This window comes from Pteropus vampyrus, unplaced genomic scaffold (genome assembly GCF_000151845.1).
Source record: "Pteropus vampyrus isolate Shadow unplaced genomic scaffold, Pvam_2.0 Scaffold78, whole genome shotgun sequence".
Lineage (NCBI taxonomy): Eukaryota > Metazoa > Chordata > Mammalia > Chiroptera > Pteropodidae > Pteropus > Pteropus vampyrus.
In genome coordinates this window covers 5,994,401-6,016,297 of record NW_011888859.1, presented here as the reverse complement: position 1 = coordinate 6,016,297, position 21,897 = coordinate 5,994,401, and the positions used below count along the sequence as shown (strand labels likewise).

Below are 21,897 nucleotides of genomic sequence, written 5' to 3'. Positions count from 1 at the left end.
TAGATTTATCTAACATTATGTTTACAATTTTTTCCAGATATGGATTAACATTCCTTAATATCTGCTTTGAATCATGAACTTGGGACACTGAGAAAGAGTATTAGTAACTTTAGAAAATAAAACTATTTTAACTATAACTGCTGTAAGAAAGAGTGCCCAAAGATTCTTATGGACATCATAAATTTTATTTCCTTCAAACTACACTGGTATAAACTACAGACTTATCCAGAACTTTCTACCAAGCCATCCATCCTACAATGCTCTGTCCATATTTTCCCTTTCCATATGCTTTCCTGTTAAACAGTGTTATCTACAAGTACTATTCAAAACTTTTTTTTTTTAACCTAAGTGAAAACAAAGTCCTAAACACATTAGGCGCAGCAGTTCAGAGCACGTACTCAGAAGCCCGGGGTCTGGTATGGAATCCTGACCAGACCAGACCACTTACCACCTATGTGAGCGTGGGCACTCACTTAACCTCTCTGGGCTTCAGTTTCTCCCACAGTAAAACAGAGATTGTGTGTACAGCACAGGGAAGCGAGGGCCACATAAGAATGCATGCAAACTGCTTTGCGCAATGCCTGGCAAGATGGTAGGTGACCAAAAAATAGTAAAACATTTAAAAGACAGTTATTTTTAGTTTTCCTGTGACATCAGCAGTGAAACCTTAATATGTCACAGAGTTGATAAAGGTAAAAACAGTGTTTGCGGAATATTAAATTTTACAAATATTTCCCTTTAAAATGAAAAGAAAATTTTAAATAACCTTCCAAGCTACGATCAAAATAAAAATGACCAAATCACGCCCAAAACGCCATAAATTAGAGAAGAGAAAAATCCCTCTGTACCTTCTGTCTGTTCTACGCAGAGAGGAGTCCACACCCCCCCGACTCCCTTCAAACCTACTTGTTAAGTGGCAGCTTCATGGACGAGGAACCAGCACGGCTGTTCCCACGCGCAGCACCGCCTGCCTCGGCTGACTCTGAGTCCTTAAAGTAGGGGGAAGACGACTTGAGGTCATCCCAGTCTTCATCCCAGTCGTCGTCATCACCAGTTGCTGGTGTGGGCATGGAAGATTGTCAGTAAAGAAAAACAAAATAAAAATGGAATGACTTAATTTTCTGGTAAAAACTACGAAGTGGGTTAACCAATTAAAAAAGGAGAAAAGGGTGGAGTATAATGCAGACTCGAAGAGTACAGGGAATATAGGTCCTGTAGTCGGCTTTGAGGCTTGAACTGTAGATTCTGCCTTTTACAGCAGAAGACACGTTAGAAACAACTTAAAGAGGACTGTCAGTCCAAGTAACTTCAGATAAATGCAGACCATAAAAACGCTACGTGGTACTCAAGGAAAGCCTCCTAGAGGCCCGTTCATTGATAAATCCTGCTTTATAAATGTGCAAATAAGCAGATCAATACCCTTTAAGTCAAGATGATTGGGGAGGACAAAGGGATGAAAGGGCTTGGAAAAGGAACTGTGTAACACCAATAATAACAGAGGTGAGGGAGGGGCAATGAGGGGAAAGATGGAAAGAAACGGACTGGGGGATGGAAGAGAAACGGGAAGAGAAAAAATGAGAGACAAGAAGTAATTAACCAGCATCGGTAGCCTAACATGACCATCATCTGCGTCAGACAAGGTGCTGCCCGCTCTCCCGCTTCCTTCCTCCTCCCCATCTGTGCCTCTGTCTCCCACCTCTGGTGGTCTGAGGTGAGCTTTTGCTATTAGGCAGGAAACTGCCATGGGATCTCTGCCCTAAGAGTGCCACCACGAGAGACAAAGGCCAAAAGAGAAAAGAAGAGGAAGTATTAGAAGGATCTGGGCCAAGTTTCCTGGCGCCACGCCAAATCACTATAGAACTCGATGTCAGCAGTCTGGTCTCAACATGTCTACCGAGCCCACGACTCCCGGGCCTGCCAAGAGTCCAGCTCCTGCCTACGTGTGGGGGCTTGGGACCAGTACCTGTGCCCTTTATGGCTCCCGCATGCAAGTTCCTTGCCATGTAGCGCACTCAATTTCTGGCACAGTGCGCTCATACAGGGATCATAAAAAAAATATTGAGCAGATTTTTATCTTTATATTTAATTTCACAACAGACATAAATACCACTTGTTAATTCCTGAATTGTTTCCTCTTCTATAAATTCCTTTTCTGCCTCAGTATTTTTATTAAATAGCCTGATAGTCGAACAGGTAGTCGAGGACAAGATGAAATAGCTAAGCAGAGATCATAAACTGGTAGGTGATGAACCATATTCGATTTATATACACATTTTTGGGGGGCCCAAGATTTAAAAACAAATGTATTAGTTGATAAGATTTTAAAGTGCGAAGATGACATAAAAATCAAGCTTTCCAGTCTCTTTCTGGGACTGTGGAGGTCCAGGACCACCAGCACAGCTGTCCTGCAATGGTATCAATCCACTGGCGAGAGGGGGGCCGCTCTGCCCTTCTGCTTTATGGACCTGGCCCCTGCCAGTATTTGTATTTGTTACTCCTTGACAGACAACTGAGATTGGACTAAAGATTATAACAACAACTACCTACATTAGGATCCAGAAAAATAAGTTTGCTATTAGAAACACCTAAGATGAGTTCCTTGGATTAAAATCCATTTTTGATTCAGATGCCCTAGTCTTCAGGTGGGCCTCATCGCCGGCAGAGCTCTCTTCCTTACCTGGTCCTTGGTAGGCCTGGGGATGACCAAAGGCAGTGTCCCAGTTATTGGAAGTGTTTCTCTGGGCTGCAGCTCCCTCTGGCTTGGCTCCCCAGCCATCCGTGCTGTCCCAGTTTCCAGATTTGGAGGCACTCCAGGCTGACCAGGGGTCATTGCCACTGCTGACCTGTTGTTAGGAGGAAGAAAATTTGTGACATCTAGAAAACATGACTCAAGTCAGCAGGAATCACATAACTGACTACAATAGACAATAGAGGTGCTGAAAGAAATCAATAGAAATTTAAAGCAATTTTAAATCTGAATAAAAAATTTTAAACATGTACGAAAGAACAAAAGCAGCATCAACCTGATTTTATTGGTGTTAACATTTTGCCATATTTGCTCAGGAACTGTATGACAGCAACAAAGAAACTGTTAGAGCAGGCTGCCCCACTCCCTCTCTGCTTCCTTCTCCCAGGTAACTACTCTGAAGCTGAATTCACTCCTGCACATGTTTCTATACTTCCACTGCACATGTGCGCATTCCTAAGTAACTTCTATGTTTTAAAGCTGAACTAAACAACATTAAACTGTATGTATCCTTTTGCAAGTTGTCTTTTCTTTCAGTTAACATCATGTTTTGGAGAGTATACATGCTAATAATGAGGATCTGTTTTATTCACTTTAACTGGTTTACAGCAATCGGTTGTAGGTTTAATTAGGTGTTATTTTTATTTGAAAAAGTAATACATTCCCTTTAAAATATTCAAACAGAATAAATGGACGTGCAATTTAAAATATGCTTACCACCTTAAGACACCAATTCTTTCAAAGACAACTACTACTGACAAAGTTCCTTTATGTAATTACACACCCCATGCACAGAGATCCTTTTTGGTTTTAATATAAGTGAGCCCAAATTATACTTTCTGCTCTGTACCTTCCCCCTCCCCACCCCGCCCCCCGCACCAAATTAACAGCCTGAAACATTCTCCAAAGTACATCAGCACATCTGGATGACATCTTTCTTTTACATGGCCCCAGAGAGTTCTATTGTATTTATTCCCCATAATTTAACCAGCAGATGGTGATGCTCATTCACCTAGTTTTCAGTATTTTGCTACTGTAAATAATGCTGCAATGCATATCCTTATACATCCTTCCCCTACTTGCCAATAAATCTGGGTGAAATTCCTGAAGAAAAATTGCTAGGCTAATGAGACTGCATTTAGACTTGATGGATTTTGTCAAATTGCTCTCTGAAGAGATTATAGTTACATTTCTACACTCCTCCTGACATGCCAAGGAGTTCCGTCTTGCACAAACGGGGGGCTACCATACTCCAAAACTATTTTTTAAGTATTTTTTCTTTCATTAGTCCTTAGAGTAGTTTTATAGTTTAATAACATTGTAAATAAAATTTTGGAACAGGAAACACATGGCACCCAATTTCAAGGAGCATTGCAGGAAGAGTACCTGTAATCTACCTCTTGCACTTGCTATACCCACACCTGAGGCAATCATGGTTTTTCTGGTTTTTGGTTCCTTGATTTTGAAATTTTAAATCTTTAATCTACCTGGAACTTACATCGGTATAAGAAAAAATATAGGAATCCAGCTTAATTTTTTCTTGTAGTTAGTCTGCTGTCCTAACACCATTTAATGAATAATCCATCTTTCCTTCAGTGATTGGAAATGTCACCTTTATCATATTGAACTTGGGCCTACTGCTAGACTCCACTGCATCCTACTAATCTATCTGTACAAGTAGCAAGCTACTCTGGAGCCCGCTAGATAAAACACCACGAACACTTTAGCATAACATCTTTTATAGGTTTGACACAACAACTTTAGCATCAGGATGGCAAATTTTTAAAAAACCTGACTTTCATTTGAATCATCTTAAATTTACAGATAAATTTGGAGAAAACAAGTAGTGCTATTAAAAAACAGAAACAAAAACAATTCCAATGTTGAATTTGTTTATCCAAGAATGTGAAATAGCAAATTTTCCCCTTCACTTGAGTTTTCTTTCCTGCATTAAAAAAAAAAACCCTAGTGTTAGTAAATGAAAGAGAGTGAGTGAGTGTGTATGTGTGTGTGTGTGTGTGTGTGTGTGTGTGTGAGAGAGAGAGAGAGAGAGAGAGAGAGAGAGAGAGAGAGAGAGAAAGATTTGTAAGAAAATTACCCAAACTGTGTAATATACCTCTCTGACATTTTAGAATTCTATGGTGGTTGGCCTTTTTCACTCCTAAGTGACAGCAGATGGGGTGGATAATTGCCTGCCACGTAACAGAAGCATCAAAAACAGAATATATGTTTTACATGTAGAAGTATGATTTCATTCTGACATCTCTTATACTCTCAATATAAAAAATGAAGTTACTAGTGACTTTGCTCTAAATAATATATTAATAGCAGAAAGACATTTTATCCATATGAGTGAATTTCTTGGACACATGACTTACAAGGTGATACGTTCAAGACAGCAGACTAACTACTAGAGTATCCAGTACTCTAGTGGGTACTGGAAAAGCAGGCAGTCATGCTGAGGGTCTGGCAGTCACACTTCCTTTATGAGGGTCCCTTTTCTCCGCAGTTTCCTTTGAGGGAGGGTGTTATTCAGCAGTATATACTCTGTGCCCTTCAAGCTCTGAACTATAGGGTTTTGTTTTTAAAATAAAACCTCAAGAAGCACAAAAATTTTGTACAGTGAAGTGACAGTGAATACAGACATTCGCTTGTCTAGGATTTCCATAAATGGTGGCACGCTGAGGGCGGCTCAGTTAGGAGCACGACTTCCTTCCAGGCTGGCTGCCAGGGGCTTGGAATTCTGGCTCTACCTCTGTCTAGCTGGGTAGCCTCAGTCTAGAACTCAAACCCAGGCCGCCTGACTCCGGTGTGGAAAGACTGACAGAAGCTTAATGAAGTCATCTGCAAAGGAACAGAAAGGCCCTAAGCCAGAACAGGAAAAGTGAAAAGTTCAGCATTACCATGACAATAAGACTATAAGTGTTAGCAAACTGTCAGAGAAAGATTTCCATCAATATTGAGGGGAAAAAAGTCAAATGTGGGTTGTCTGCAGCAAGTATCCTAAAAAAATTACAACTTAGGACAGAAACATGTAACATGATAGTTCTCTTTAAAACTTTGTTTACAAACTGGTTGTAATAATTGCTATAGTATTTGTTACGTGTATGATCTTAGCTCTCTATGAAGGTTATGAAATCCTTTTAGGCAAATCTAGTTAATTGCTTGCTTCTCTCTGTCCTTTGTTATTTTTCCTAGAACACTCCATCTTGGTTTTATGTGACTCTTGCCGATAAATCTTTCCAAGCCTGATCCACATCTTTCCAAATCTCTCTCCTCTTCCCTTCCTCTCCCTCGCGGATGACGTTTTACTGACCGCTAGGGCCCCTCCTCTAATATCAGTAACTATTAATCAGCTCACACAGTCTGTCACATTCTGTCTCTCTAATCTGCACCTCCCATACTTTGGCCTCTGACTTCTTTGCTTTGAACTCCCAATAACCCTCTTTGTCCCTTAACCGCAGGCATTCGGTCACACAGTAATTCATTCTGCTCCTCTGCTCCAACTCCGTGGTGTCTCTTCCCTACTTTCTTCCAACTTTCCCCTCTCTCTCCTTTCTACTCAGCAATGTCTTCATCTTCGTCCTCTTCTTTTCCTCTGTTTATGGTACCAAACCCCACCTGACTCTATCAACCACACGTAATTACAAATTCTTCGTTAGCTCTCGCTGACCATGGAATAAACCCAAGCTCCTTAGTCCATCAATCGAGGTTCTAACTTTTCCTTCCGTGACATTCCTCATTCTTACTTGCCACCAGCCCTCACTCTACGCTTCACCTTTTCAGTCTCCCAAACTTCCCCACATCCTCGCCTTTGCTTACAATGTTCTATCTGCACAAAAAGCCTTCTTCCTCACCTTCGCAAATTTTGTCAAGTTCTATCTACCTCACTAAGGGCTCTGGTCTCCAGCCTGCTTGCTGACATTGCCACGTGCTTCCATCCCCCACAGGCAGTCTTCTGTTAGCTACTTGCTTATCAGGTGGTCACTCCCACTAGTAAGTCATGGGCACAGGCCTGTCTTATTTTTAAAAAATTTCTCTCAAAGATTCTCAAAATGCCTTACATAAAGTGGCAAGGACTCAAAAAAAAAAAATGTGGTTAAATATGATGTTTTTGATCATTTGTATGAAATACACATTATTCTTTGTCAGACATCTAACCTTCATAACACTGTCATTATTTCACAAAGAGGGAAATTGGATTTTCTTTAGCTACAGCAACCTGAGTCTCTTCTAGGAAAATCACCTGCTGTGGTCGAACACAGAATAAGCGATCTTCAGCACAGGGCATACCATGCTCTTAAAATAACAATGCCTCCTATGGCATAAAAGTAGTGTCAGCACACGGCAGAAAAGCTGCAAGATAAAGACGGGTACAGACGGACAGACAGACAGATGTGTGATAAAGCAAGAAGAGTAAAATGTTAATGGTAAAAAATCTAGAAGGTGAGTATATGATTATTCACTATGAAATTCATTAAACTTTTCAATGCTTGAAGTCTGAACGAAATGTTAGTAAATTCCACAAATTTGTGTATACAATCATTCTGTCTTCTGAACTGCATTAGGATGCACGCAGGGGACACAGAGAAGTGCTGTGTCCATCAAGGTAACCAGGGATTCCCTGTTGCCTTTGAACATGGGGCCTGGCGTGTAGTAAGTGCTTAGTAAATTAAGTTTTAGTTAAAATAAAACTCTCCAAAAGCATGTTTGTCAAGATTTGTTTTATAAATGCATTTTAACCTGCTTTGCACCAAAACTGGCTGATTGTATCTGCCTCTTCCTCTAACCCTACACTGACTAAATTAAATGCTCCTTAGGTCAGGGGCACTTAATTCAACACTTCTGCTGACTTAGCACTCCAAATTTAAAAGCTATCCTATCCTCACAAGACAAGAGAGAAATACATTTACACTGGCTTTATGTCATGAGACTTTTTAAAATAGATCCACTGAAAAGACATAAGGTAAGTTTCTTCAGAAAGCAGACCGTCTGTTCTGTACGTGCCTGTAGAGCCAGAAAGACCACAGAACGGATCCAGCATGGCCATGCAATGGCTGTTCCCGAGATAACTACAAGGAAGCTGTGTGTCTCACAAATATATAAAATGGGGCAAAAGGGGGCGAGGGTAAGAATAGTGGTCCACTGAATTCTAAATCCCAGGGAGCACTGGTTTCAACACAAAATTTGATTCGAGTAAATTTCACGTAGGCGCAGTGGTTAAGAACTTGGGCTCTAGAGCTGTCTATCTGGATCTGAATCCCAGCTCTAGCACTTACTAGTTGTATGAACTTGGGCAATTTACTCCAACTCTCTTAGTTTCTACACTTAAAAAGTGGGTACAGTAACATTAACTTCTTCATAGGAGCTTTATAAGGATTAAATGACACAATGAATATAACTTAACACAATATCTGGCACACGGTATGCACTCAGGAGACGTTATCTCATTATATGGGGGCTCATCTAGAATATAAAGAAAAGAATGAAGACTAGCAGTTCTCTGAGTAAACCCCCATGAGTACTAGTCCACCTATTCCTTTATGCTTTAGGGGAAAAGATCAGACAGCTATATTTCCAAATGGTTTCAAGGCCAGATCGTATTAATAGAGAAGCTTTTGATTACAGAGTTCTCCACATCCCCAAGAAGAGCTTTGGTGAGATACTTTATCAGAAACAATGACTTCACTGGGAAAAAGTATTACTTCTAGGGGTTTTAAACGTTTATTTTCTCTTGCATTCAAGTTTGAATTTTACCTTATTTATGGAAGAAGGAGGAGAAGGAGAAGATGAAGAAGGTGGTGACTGGCTGAGACTTTCAACACAACCAATCTGAGCCAAAACATCCATCTTAAAATAAAAAAGGTGCTCAGTAAATGGAGAAAAAAAAAAGAGTATACCAAAACTTTTAACTAAAAACAGCAAAATCATAGCAAAGCTAAGTTCATCAGAAAATTCCAGCATGCCCTTTGTTCACAAACATTACATGCAAAAAAGCAAAGCTCCAACTGTGCAGTAGTGGGTTATCCTCGACGCATTAGCACAGACTCTAAAGACTTGTCATGACTCGGTATCACCGATGCACTAAAGATAATTATAAGCAGCGCAGAAGGAACAAATGCAAGTCATACAGCCAATGAAAAAAAACTCAAGGGAGAAAACATAGCCAAGCTTTTTAAAAAAATGTTAAGATTCTGAACCTTCTGCTTTTATGGCCACCATACACGGGAGAGAGCCCAGCAGAGATAAGCAGAGTCACCTGGTCAACGTGAAACAACCACAGAGCCATGGGGAATCCTACCAAGCCCGGCTGAGAGCACAAAGCAGCCTGGCCAGGCCATGGACTCAGGAGTCAAGGTCTTTTGGTGTGTGCCCTGAGGTCTAGACTGGCTCGGTATGCAGCATCGTTGTGAGAACAGAAACTGGTACACGCCCATGAAGCCAATCAATGGCCAAACTGGCATCACTGTTAAGAGGACAACCTTGGAGTCCAATTTCCAGGCTTCAAATCCCAGCTCTACCACTATCTGCTAGGGAAGTCACTGCCACTATTTAATGTTTATAGTGATATAAGAATGCATTTTCAGGTACAACTGTCTTGTGAAGTCAAGTGGTAGTATTATTTCTATTTTATAGATGTAGATAAACTTGGTTTTGGAGGTCTATTAATACACAAAGAAGACAAGACAGAGTAACTGGGATCAGTTTATGCTTCCACTTAAAATTAAAAAAAAAAATGATAATGATATAATATGCAACTGTTTTCAAACCACTGGGCATCAGGCAATAAAGGACCTGGTCCCTGCCTAGAGAGACTTTCCAGGCTACAAATCGGGGGTGGAAAACCCACACGAAGCCCAGTGGTCTCTGTGAATTGAGGGACAGAGATGGGCATGTGGGCAGAAGCCTGATGGGGAGATATGACTGAAGGGAACCCGGTCTTGGCTCAGGACCAGACAGCGTGTGCACGTGAGAGGACTGAGCATCAACCCCTCACACAGGGCCTGCCTCACCAGCCAGAACTGAAAACTCCATCATTCATAGGGTACTGGGTACAGAGCTAAAAAGGGTTTTGCCACCATGGAAGGGCAAAAATGTCCTTATATTAAATGTTGCTCTGGTCCCACTTTAAAAAGCTTAAAAATAAGACTGAAAGGATTAAACTGTTTCTAAGTCACTTAACTGCATGCCAGAACAATGATCAAAAGTATTTATGAGAATACAAAAATATCCAGCATATAACAAGGTAAAAATCACAATGTCTGGCATCCAATAAAAAATCACTGGGCATGAAAAGAAGCAGGAAAATATGACCTACAACAAGAGAAAAATCAATCGTAGCTGACCCAGTAATAACACAGATGATAGAATTAACAATATTTAAGAGCGAGAAAGCTTTCGAATATTGATGAGACAAAGGAAACACTATGAATGGGCTTCCAAGGGGTAATAATTTTAAGCATAAAGAAAAATCCACTCTAGGGGGCTGAAACACACTGAATCAATGTAAATCCATGGGTCCATAATATACTAAAAAAAAGAAAGGTAGGGAAACTCATTGTCACGATTAGAAGAAACTATTTAAACAACTTCTTACTTTGAATACAGGCAATTAAAGGGAAAGAATTAGACATCTATATTGAATTCCAATACAAACGTTTTCAGGTAGCTAACTAGCTTCAGTTAATGGAGGAAAGTGCTACTTTACAGAAGAAAGCCAGTTCAGTAAATGTGGAAGAAATAACATTGATTCGGGCAGGCAAGGATTATCCACTGGTGGTAAACCATTAGGTGAATGATTAATAGCATTAAATTAATACCAGATTACTTTCTGGTCACACGGAAAAAATATAAATTGATGATGGAGGCACAAGACTGTCATCAACCTGACCCGAGGTCATTCTGATCAGTAATGGTGGGCTGACCGGATATGATGCGATGCAACATGAATACACAATATCACCTATGATATATTCTTGCCCAAAATGTGCATTATGTATCCTTTGAGCCTTTAGGTACAACCTTCCAATTTATAAAAAGTACAGAGGATAGAGGAGCAATGTGAAGCAACAGAAAAGGGAACAACCAGACAAATCCAGAACTTAAGAATTTTATACAACTGGCTAAGGTGGAATTCTAAAAAAGCAGACACTGGAGAAAAGAATTCACAGGGACATAATGGACATAACCAGATGTAATGCTTGGTCCTAGACTGGACACTAACTTACCAACAAGTTGTAAAGAACAATTGGGGGTCCGCTGGGATATTAAATTTGGTCTGAATAATATGTGAGATGAAAATTTACTAAAAAGGAAAGGATTGTCAACTTTTAAAAGGTTACCAACAGTAAATACTCCTATACATGTCTCATATGGGCGTACATGTGTGCACCCACCCATGTTCACACACGAACACATGTACTGCTTCCACAACGATAAAATGTTATTTTAAAAAGAATTTTTAAAGAAAATAAAAACACTAGTCTGTAACTGCCAACCACAAAAATGATAGGTTCTGGTTTTGCTGTATTTGCTTCTTATATATGACATCCTTGGGGGACCTGGAATAATAAGAATCAAACTCCTACTTCTGACAACAGATGTCAATGAAAACGCAGTAAGACCTAAACAAGAGCTTGTCAGGTAACAACAGTGAGCGCTGACTCAATTAACTGGGTACCCGGTAAGTAGACAAGACGTGGTCCAAGAAAAAAACGTTCACCGCAGAGACCATGAGAACAACACTCGGAGAGGATGGGGGAAGATGAAGAGATGGGCAACAAATGCCATTATTTCTGTGTCCACTTGAACCAGGTCAGACCTCAAGTGACCTAGGTCTGAGAATCACGAAAAAGATAATTTATATTTCATTAAGGCTGCTTTCTACCAGACCAGCACACAGGAGTATGAAGGATACATGAAGGCTCAAAAGACAGTGATGAGCAGTCAGAGTTGCCACTGCTCATCTGGCCCCTTGCAGAAAACACGTGGAGTTTAATGTGGGTCATTCATCTTGCTAAGTCCATCAGGTAAGAGGAGTCCCTAACCCTGGGCTCACTACCTCTTACATTATCATCTCGGAGGAGAGGCCGGAGAAGCGTTCGAGGGTCCACCTCACTACCAAAGAAGGAAACTCTCGCTGTGCCTCCATCACACACTTCTATGTCCTATGGGTTGTGTTGTCATTTAGCTCACCATGCCATGGCCTATCATACGACTATACCCTAATAAATGATTTCCTGCTTGGAAGGAAAGAAGGAAAAATTGTGCAACTAGAAACATCCAGGGCAAGACTTTGCCAGGGGTATACAATAAAAATGAATGAAAAGCTACCTGTTTTGTGAAGGCTGAGGTTATCATAGCTTTCTTTCTTTTTTTTTCTTTGCCAAGTCACATGACCAGTCTTTATCTGACATTCCTCATTTATCAAACATTTAATTGCCATGTGCCAACTGTGTTAGGAAGTAGAAATACAAAGCAAATAATGTGATTCCTGCACTCAAGAACACTTCAGTTTCTGACACAGACTTAACAACTCTTTTTCTCAAAAAGGTCTACAGTGGGTACAAATTTCTTTTAGGTAAAGAACTATTTCAGGTCAAAATACAGAAGAGTTGTAAAATTTCCTATTTTGTCCTTTATATTTGCTCAAAAGACAACATCTAATCCTACAGATGAAGTCCTACTGACTTCAGAAAACCATTAATAAATATAAAACTTGTACATTCTTTTTAAAATGAGGCTAGATCATTAGGACATATTAAACCCATTTGTAGCCAGTCACATCAATACTAACTAGAAATTATCCCTTGAAATTTAAACGGCTTAACAAATCCTTAATTAATTCTCATTCTGAACCACCAGATGCCAATTCCAGGTGTTTATTTTTTAAATAGAGAAAATCAAAAGAATAAAATTTGCCTTAGAAAATGAATAATACTTGTACTAGCCTAGAGAGTTTACTTCTTTTGTTAGCACAAGGTTTTAAAATAGGTAGTTTTATGATGCCACAAATAGCAAAAGAACATTGACTTCCAGATAGAGCTAATAAAAGTTTATGCTAAATGGGCTTTTATGGGAACTCTTCTGATGATGAGTTGTACATATAACAATGCTAATTAGCCCTTTATCATAGCAGTTTTAAGGTAGAAAAAAACAAAACCTTTGCTTTTGCCATTTGTTTTCTGTTGGACAAAAACAAATATCACCACCGAAACCACTACAAGAAATAAATTTCACCAGCATGTATTTCTGAAAGGTTCCCTGCATGCACAAAGCTATCTTTCATATATAAAGCAAGGATCTGAGATCAAAGAAACATGGAAAGTTAGTATTGCCTACCTAAAGCAGTTCTGAAGATAAATGTCAAGAAATCCTATAAGTGGATGTATATAACCTTCCTTACAAAGCCCTGTCATCAAGTACTGAGGAGATGCACTTGGGAGTGGGGTGTGGAGAGACAAAGAGAACCTTTTCGATGGGGTTTTGTGAAGAGGAAATCTTGATAAGCAATTATGAGAGGTCTAGGCATTACGGACCTTGAGATAATGAAATAATAAGCAAACTTAATACTTTAGTGAAGGTTTCTTTTGCAGATTTATTTAAAAATAGACTACAAAATGGCCTTTAAAGGGCCCAAAATAGATTTTCTTGAGAAATGAAAAAGCAAAATGCAGTTCTAACATAGAAGTACTACAGCCTTCCTCATCCGTTAACCAATAAAAATTCCTTCATAACATATGTTACACTGAAAATCTCTGCATAATAAAAAGATGTTACATTCCTAAATACTCACTTAACTTAGAGCATTTAACACCTAAATTGTTAAAAAATCATTAATAATCCCAAAGTACTTTCTGTGACAACTGCACTGGTTTTGATTGGTAACCCAGCCAATGATGGCGTGAGGGGCTGGAGATGGCTCCTGGTCCTACAGCCAATGCTGAGAACACAAACCTTCTTCACACAGAGACTCAGGTTGAAATCTGCTATTTGTACTTCTTTCCAATGAAAACTCTGTTCACATACTTTGCCCATTTCTTCTCCTAAGTTGTTCATCTTTTTACTATAGATTTAGAAGAGTTCTCTGTAGATTAAGAGAATTAGCTAGTATCTGTGGCATGTTGGAAATGTTTTTCCTAGTTTAATATTATTTTTTGATCTAATGTAGCAATTCTTTCCTTAATGGCTGCTAGATACTGTGTCCTGCTCAGAAAGGCCTTTCATATTCCAAGGTTATTAAAAAAAAAGAAAAAGAAAAAGTTCTTTATTCTCTCCAAATATCTAAAAAATAAAAGTTTTATCATTTTTAAAATTAAAGTGCTCCAACACATTTAAAGAATAATGCATTATAATCCTCTGACGTTTACAATTTGTCTGTACCTAGCGCCAGGCGATTGGATTGTTTTACAGATAAACGGTTCCCTCATATACTAGCCAAGGGAGAAAAGATCATAACGGGTCATTGTAATGAATGTATCAGTGCTAGCTACGTCTCCACCAGTTACTGAACCTACCCTGTGACTGTTCTGTAAGAAGCTAGAGCCACAAGGTACCCTAAGCAACCCCAAATTAGGAGTTTTAAGAAAAACAAAAAGCTAAAGAAAGTGCTATTTTACATATTTGGTTATAAATTTATGAATTTAGTTTCTCTGGAATGCAATATAGATTAAAAATACAAAGTAAGGCTTGAATAAATAAAAAATTACCAGGTTCAAAAATAAGTTATTCAAGGAGATCTGCAGATGGACATGAACTTTAGAGGATCTTTTTTTTTTTTTTAAAGATATGATTTAAAAGAAAGATACTACAGTCAAACCTTTAGATAACCAGCAACTGAGCTACGGAGCTTTAACCTGCCTGTGGAGGAAGAAAGCCTGACTGAGATTAACTGTACTGAGAAGGGTAAACAGAAGTCTGCAGCGCACCGGGCTGAAAAGACGGGGTGCACCCTGCATGGCCCGATCAGGGAGAAGAGAGAGAGGCCTGGCTCTCTGACAAATCTGTCCTCCGAATAAAACTGTCCTCTGCAAGAGAACACAGGCCAGAGTAATGAGAAAATCCCAAGATGCACATCACTGAAACAAATGCAGTTTTTTACTGACATTCAGAAATGTTTAAAAGCTGCCAAATAAATATGGCTGTCTGGTTTCTTATTCATGACATCTTCATGTATTTGTAAAACGGAGCACAATTTTGGCCTATTTAAATTGCTCTCATAGCCTAGATCACTGAGAATACAGATGGCTGTTAAAAATATTTTTGCTTGATTTAAATGAAATCCAAATGCTCAATTAATTATGGTCATGCTTTCTATATTTTGTTAGTTCTAGTTTCAGCTTACTTTTTCTTTTCTTTCAAAAGATCTAATTAGATTTAATATTAAATTGGGTTGGTAAAAATCCAACTTTTTAAAAGTTGGTTATTATTTTCTTCTAAATAACCTGGAAGAAAAAAATTCAGATTTATGCTAATCAGTTTATATTACTACACTTGATTACTAAGGACTCTTAGAACAGAACAAGATTTGTGCCTGATTTTTTTTTTTTTTTAGGCGAGGCAACCCTTGGTTGACCTCACAGATTGCAAGGACTTTGTCAGCTTACAATCCCTTATTTTTTATTTTTTTTACGCCTACAGCACCTGGTCTTCCTAGGTGGTCTCCCATTCAAGTACTAACCAGGCCCGAATCTGCTTAGCTTCCGAGATCAGACGGGATCGGGCTTGTTCAGGGTGGCATGGCCGTAGTCTATGCCCGATTTAGAATGTGTTCATCAGCTAAAGAGCTTCAGCATATCTTGAGATAATGGCTGAAGTAGGTTCTTGAATTAAAATAAGATGAATATTTCCATCTTCTTTCCTTCACTTATTCTATGATCATCTCATTATAATTCCCTTTTATTAAAATGTTGTCTTTAACTTAACGTAAACTCACTTTACTGATGTTTTTGTTTAGCTTGATGAATCTCAGTTGGGTTGACTTGGGCCCCAGGGGACATCTGACAAATTCTGGAGACATTTTGGTTGTTACAAATGATGGGGGTGCTACTGGCATCTAGTGCGTAGAGGCCAGAGATGCTGCTGAACATCACAATAAGGAAGTACTGGGCCCCATATGTTAACAGTGGTCAGGGTGAGAGTCCCTGGTTAAACTTCAGGTAAGGTTTAACTGCTGTTTCTTCACATTTTATTTTCAGTAATCTTTAACTACTAATGTTCTCAGATATTACAGAGTAACAAAATACAGGAAAATGCTCAACTATGGTGATCGCTTTGCCTCTGAATTTTAAATATTTGGGCCAGATTGATTCATAATTCAGGGTGTCCACAAAAAGCTATATAAAGTCTATAACATCTGTAGTTAATATATGTTAATAATACTTTGATAAACTTTCCTGGGAGGTTAAGATTCTGTAAGCAAATCATTATAAGTGATATGATTATTTGGCTTCACATGATTTAAACCTTTTATGCAGTTGAAAAAATATCAAGAAATAACATTCCTAAAACTCATTCATTTCTAAGGATGTAGGCAGCAATAACATTTTGCTATCCATCCCCTCAATTTTCTTGTCGTCACTCTAGGTAATCATCTAGCAATAACTGAACTAGGCAGCATCATCTAAACTGATCGAATTTTCATTTAAATTAATGTAAAATTTCAATGGATTTTCCTCAGTTTGTCCCACTATTCTAAGTTCCAAATAAAACTGTAATAATAGCACTAAGGGCTGAGTGCTGGATTTGCAGTCACTTTGGCACGTGCTGCACCTGCTCTGCCTGAGAGTATCTGTAAGGTGCCAAGGTCAGACGAATTGTTCCCTGTCCCAGCCAGAGACTGGCTGCCTCAGCCCAGGACACTTCTTCTTGTTTTACATTCTCACTTGACAGGATATCCACAACTATGGGGTCTGTGTTCATATCATGCCAGACTTTTAAAAGCCATTCTCAATGAATACCCTGCCTTTTCTCTTATGATCAACTTTATAAACAGTCTTCAGCAGGTTCAACAGGCGAGTTCTTTGTTAATACCCACGGAAATGCCACACAAACATTTAACAGCTATAACACATCACAAGCTTTCACGAATGCACTTTGTTTTCAGTAAAGCCAGCCTCATCCTGTAGGATGATGTAAGACTTACCTGGTTGTTACTGTTGGCAGCTGACGCATTGGCTTGAGCTGTACTTGCTGAGAGGGAATCGAGGAAGGCTTGGTCGGCCACGGAATTTCCACAAGAAAATGGATCTTTTGCATCATTGGGCAAAATCTGAATATTAGGAAGAATCACAATTATTTCCATAGATTAGAGTTATTTTAGAGTTAGAGTCCCTGAGGGCGAGTAAGAATTGTCAGCTATTATGGAAAAGGGGGTTATATTCTAAAGGGCAAGCAGGCCCAAAAACATTTGTGTTAATTATTCCTTTCTGTAAACATGCAGAATTCTAGAAGATGCAGTTGATGCCCGTATCCACTTCAATCCTCAGATTTTTCTCATTCTTGTCAACTTTTAGAATACAGAATGCATGACTAAAATACAACACAAACATAAGACATGTGGACCGAGTTAAGGGGCCTATGAACCCTCTGAAACTATATGAAAAAGGTTGGGGTTCATGCGCATGCACATATTTCTGAGAGGAAGGGCTACAGATTTCATCAGATTCTCCAAAGGATTCAAAACTTCCCACGCCAATTCAATCAGGAACAGGCAGCCTTCCCATTCTGCAGGCAGCGCCCCGGTAAACATCTTCCCACGGCATATTCCTCTCTACTGGAGGGAAACCACGGGTACTTTTATGCTTGACCTCATTCCAATTTTACTCACAGGGCACCAGGCAACCTTAGTTTCTAGAATCACAGAGACAAGCTTATCACCAACTGGGTACTTTGTTTTGAGAGACCTACAGACAACCAGCAGGGGGCGCCAGGAGGTTGACTCAGAAGAGGTTTGTCAGCTGAGTGGGTGTGTCTCAGGCTGGGAACCTCATTCATTCAGAGTGTTCTAACACCGCCCTTGGCATCTATCATAATAGAGTTTAAACCGGGCTATGGTCCATAGCAGTTCATTCATGACCCTTCTGTCTGGGAGTGGAAGAAGGAATCAAGATGTATGTCCTAAATTAACACAGGGAGAAGCTAGCTACTTAAAAAAACCTACTATTTAAGCTTTATGAATCAATTCTTCAATAAACGGTACTGTAGGTAACAGCTTTTATATAATATGAGCAAATGAAAAACAGTTGCTATCCTCAGAAAGAACTTAACCTAAATATTTGGAGTCACTCTTTGGACGTGGACTATAGTGATATTTTTTCTTAGTTCTAATTCAACGTACTCTCCACATTTTATCTAATTACCATGTACTACTTTTACAATGGAAATTGTTTTTATTAAAAATAAAGTTGCTATCTTCCAGTTTGTCCTTTAAGTGGGTAATTCATAAAAAGACGTTTGACAAAGACTACGTTTAATCAATACGTGACAGTAAGTTCTTACTTCAACATAGTCTGTGGGAACAAGACCTCGTTCTCCTCTGCTGTTCTTTCCTTCCAGCCATCCTCCGCCAACATCCTGAGAGAGTTAAAGAAAAAAAAAAAAAAACAGAAAGGAAGGAAAGATAAAAGAAAACAAAGAAGAAAAAGACTTAGAGTTTCCTGCGGAAATTTTGTTTGGAAACTGTTAGGCATGAAAAGTAATTAACATTAAGCATTTTACTCATCGAGTTAACACAGCTCAAACTTTTAAATTCTTAAGCCTTCTCTTTACTCCAGAAAATGATAAAATCTAAAGACAAGAAAAATCAAACTTCAATAATAAGTGATCGAAAATTTTAAAACAGCCTATTAATAGAATGCCATCATTTTGTACTTCATTTCTATCTACTGGTCTGTTGTGGATTACAAAAAGTGATTTCCGGCTCCGACTGTCAAGAAGTAGAAAGCACACTCCCTCCTCTAGAATCTGCGTTGTCCTTTGTGACCACTTTGGCCAAAAGAAATAATATGCAGTCAGTTCAGAGCCTGTCCTCAATAGGCTTTGCACTTCAGATCGTTTATTTACCCCAAACAACACCTTTTTCCCACAAAAGAGCTGCTATGTGAATACATTTGGGTTGCTACATGATGAGAGAGACAAGGCCCAATCTCCTTGTCACCCCATCCAAAGCCAGCCAACCCCCAGCAGGAGCACTGCCAGACATATGAGTAAGTGAGGCCACATGAACCCTCGGAGCCCCAGGCTGACACCAGATGAGGCGCATGAGCAAGCCCAGGTCAGTGGAACCATCCAGATGAGCTGCAGATCCCCGAGCAACAACAAACAGTCGTTTAAGCCTCAAAACTTTGGGATTGCCTACTGTTTAAAAAAACCTAACTGGCCCATGATTCCTTAGCTCTTCTGGATAAGTAATATTAATAAACTAAATAAAGCACTCTATACTAGGATTCCCCATTTTTCAATCTATTGTCTCAGCAAAGTCCCACCTTTCCCCCTTAAAATAGTAAGTTCATAAATTGTACCCTAATTAGTTAATTACCTGCATCTAGATAAAACATCATTTTTTAAAATCACTTTAAGTTTGTCCATTTTTGACAGCAACTTAAAGACAATACTATTTTACCAAGATATGAAAAATGCTTTTTGATTAAAAAAATTAGATGGGTATATAAAAGAATATTAATGTCTCCTGTGATTAAAAATAGAACCTATTTACTTACATGCACCTAGCATATTTTATAAAACGACATATACTTCTTCTACCAGTAATTCCTTTTGGTATCTAAGACACATAAAACACCACCAATGTGAAGAAACCACCATCCTCTCGGTCACTGCTGTTTCTCCTACTTTGCTCTTTGTGCGGCCACAGTCCTCCTCCCTCCCACGGGGCGGAGCATGCCCGCATCGCCTCCTCCCTTTTCCCAGAGTCCCCTTGGCCCTCCTGGCACCTCTCCTCACGTGCTTACTGTCAAAGATGTCCAGGGAGCCAGCCTGTCTCTGGCCCTCCTTTCCAGCTCTGCATTTTCATTTTTAAACTGGTCCAAAGCTACAAGTCAGGATTGATTATTTACTATTCTTTAAACTTAACGTATCTAAAACTAAACTCATTTAATCTTTCCAAAGAAGCTCTTCTTCCTGAGTTATATACGTTAATAAATCCACCACCATCTCAGGTACAAAGGGCAAAAACCTCAGGGATCCCTGACTCTTCTCACCGACAGTGGGTCTGAGTCTCCAAAGCCTCCTGCATCCACTTCCTTTCAACTCCTATTGCTACCACCCGACGTCAGGTCCCTAGACTCCAACTGCACCATTCCTTCGATACACCTCTGCCAGATTAATTTCCTTGAAGTGCAGGTCTCATCATGTCACCTCCATACAGCAATATCAACCACAAAATAAGCAAAACCCTTAAACAAATCCACTACTTAACAAATGAAATCCAAAGTTTATAGCCTTGTGCACAGGTCCTGTGTGATTTGGCTCTAAAAGCCAGTTTTCTTAGTCTGTCTCCTACTGGCATATACACTCCCTGTACTCCTGGGACACCTGTTTACGTGTGGCGTTCCCCAGCAGAGAAGAAAAAGCAGAGGCTTAAGAAGCCAAACAGCTGTGGTTTTGAATCCTTGATTTTCTACTTAATGAGTAGAATGATCCTGGGCAAGTTACTTCTTTAAGTCTCATTACCCTTTTGTAAAAAGAGATTAAAGATACCAACCTCACAGAGTTCATGGGAAAAACAATTTAAAGAAAATATGCACAGCACTTAGCTAAATACCTGGCACATAGGTCGTCAATAAATGGTAGTGAGACTTCTAAGAAACCCTGAATACTTTCTAATCACTAAACCTTTGATTTGGCTGTGATGTCTTTCCATTTCTGTCCGATGGAACCCCGCCTAGCTATCTTTAGGGGACTAAACTTTTCTCAATGCTTCTAACATATTCTTACTCCACCATAAATACTTTGTAATCAATAGGAAAAAAAATTTATGTGTACTTGAATGATCAATTTATTAAAAAAATAAAATCTTAAAAATAAGTCCTTAAGGGACAGTCAGACTTAAATGTAATAGTTCTCTTACCAGATTTGTAATTGTGATGATTTCTCCTTCATTAACCGTCAGTTCGTTATTTCCAGGTTCAGCAGCAAAATCATACATAACCCGAGCCTGTTACAAGTGGAGAGGAAAAGAAGTTACAAATATAAACTTAACAGTAGAAAAGCTAACAACCTTTAAGTTCATTCTGTAAACATGCTGGCGTGAACAAACACGTCATCATGCAGTGGAAGAAAGGGGGGCATGTTACTAACGTGACTGATCGCCCTCTCGAGAGGAAAAGCGACGCCCACGGGGGAGAGCCCCTGTTCTGCTTTGGGAACAGGGGAAGTTTCTGGTAGCTGCCCACACTGCACTGAGGATTAGCTCCCCAAAGTACTCAAATTACACCCCCTTGGTCGGGGCAAAAAAAAGTGTGCCCCTCCTCTCAGGAGGTACCAAGTGAAAATACAGATATTGCTCATTCTGGGAACACACACATGCAAATATGGACGCACATACAAAAGTCACACATCTTTAGATCAGTCTCAATGCAGTTAAAACTCTCACTATTCTTTATCTAGAGCCACTGGGATGAACTCTGATAATGCAGTACCCCCAGGCAAGTAAAGTCAGAAATTTAGGATTTGGGTAGCAAGATGTATTTACTCTCTTCTGCTCCAATACCTCCCACTACGCAATGATTTTATTGACCTGTGTGTACTGGCCAAGAACCTGAACAGCTGTAGTTTTCAAACTCTTCCCTGCAAAGAAATCTTAACTTCATAGAAAACAGAATAAGAGAAGCAGCTTGGTTGATGTGAGGTGGGGCTGCTCTTTCAACCTCTTCCTCAAGAGGGTCCTTGAGGCACCAACCCAGAAATGTGGATGCCTTGGAATATTGCCACACGTGTAAGTATTCCAAGAGAGAAAATCACGGTTGTAAAAAATATATTTTATATACACTTTTATGATATATAATAAATATCTTATAAACTGGGGCTCACACATACCTAGAAAACATATGGTTTATTTTAAAAGTAATTGTCCTAAGAGGAAAAACTGAAGTTTACCCACAGGGCTAGTCAAATAGGACTCATGGAACTGTACT

The 21,897-nt window shown here is 39.4% G+C and overlaps 1 protein-coding gene and 1 pseudogene across 1 annotated transcript in view; both read right to left on the bottom strand.

Moving 5' to 3' along the window:
- Positions 1-20,957, bottom strand: part of LOC105293859 (sorting nexin-9) — a 37,515-nt gene extending 16,558 nt beyond the window's left edge. The window contains exons 1-5 of the mRNA XM_011362733.2: positions 20,832-20,957; positions 18,245-18,319; positions 16,890-17,015; positions 2,678-2,843; positions 907-1,057 (exon numbers count right to left, since the gene is read on the bottom strand). Of these exons, the coding sequence (XP_011361035.2) occupies positions 907-1,057; positions 2,678-2,843; positions 16,890-17,015; positions 18,245-18,319; positions 20,832-20,909 (596 nt within the window). The 5' untranslated portion in view covers positions 20,910-20,957. The remainder of the gene's footprint in view (positions 1-906; positions 1,058-2,677; positions 2,844-16,889; positions 17,016-18,244; positions 18,320-20,831) is intronic.
- Positions 15,377-15,495, bottom strand: LOC111741459 (annotated as a pseudogene).
- Positions 20,958-21,897: the final 940 nt, after the last annotated feature.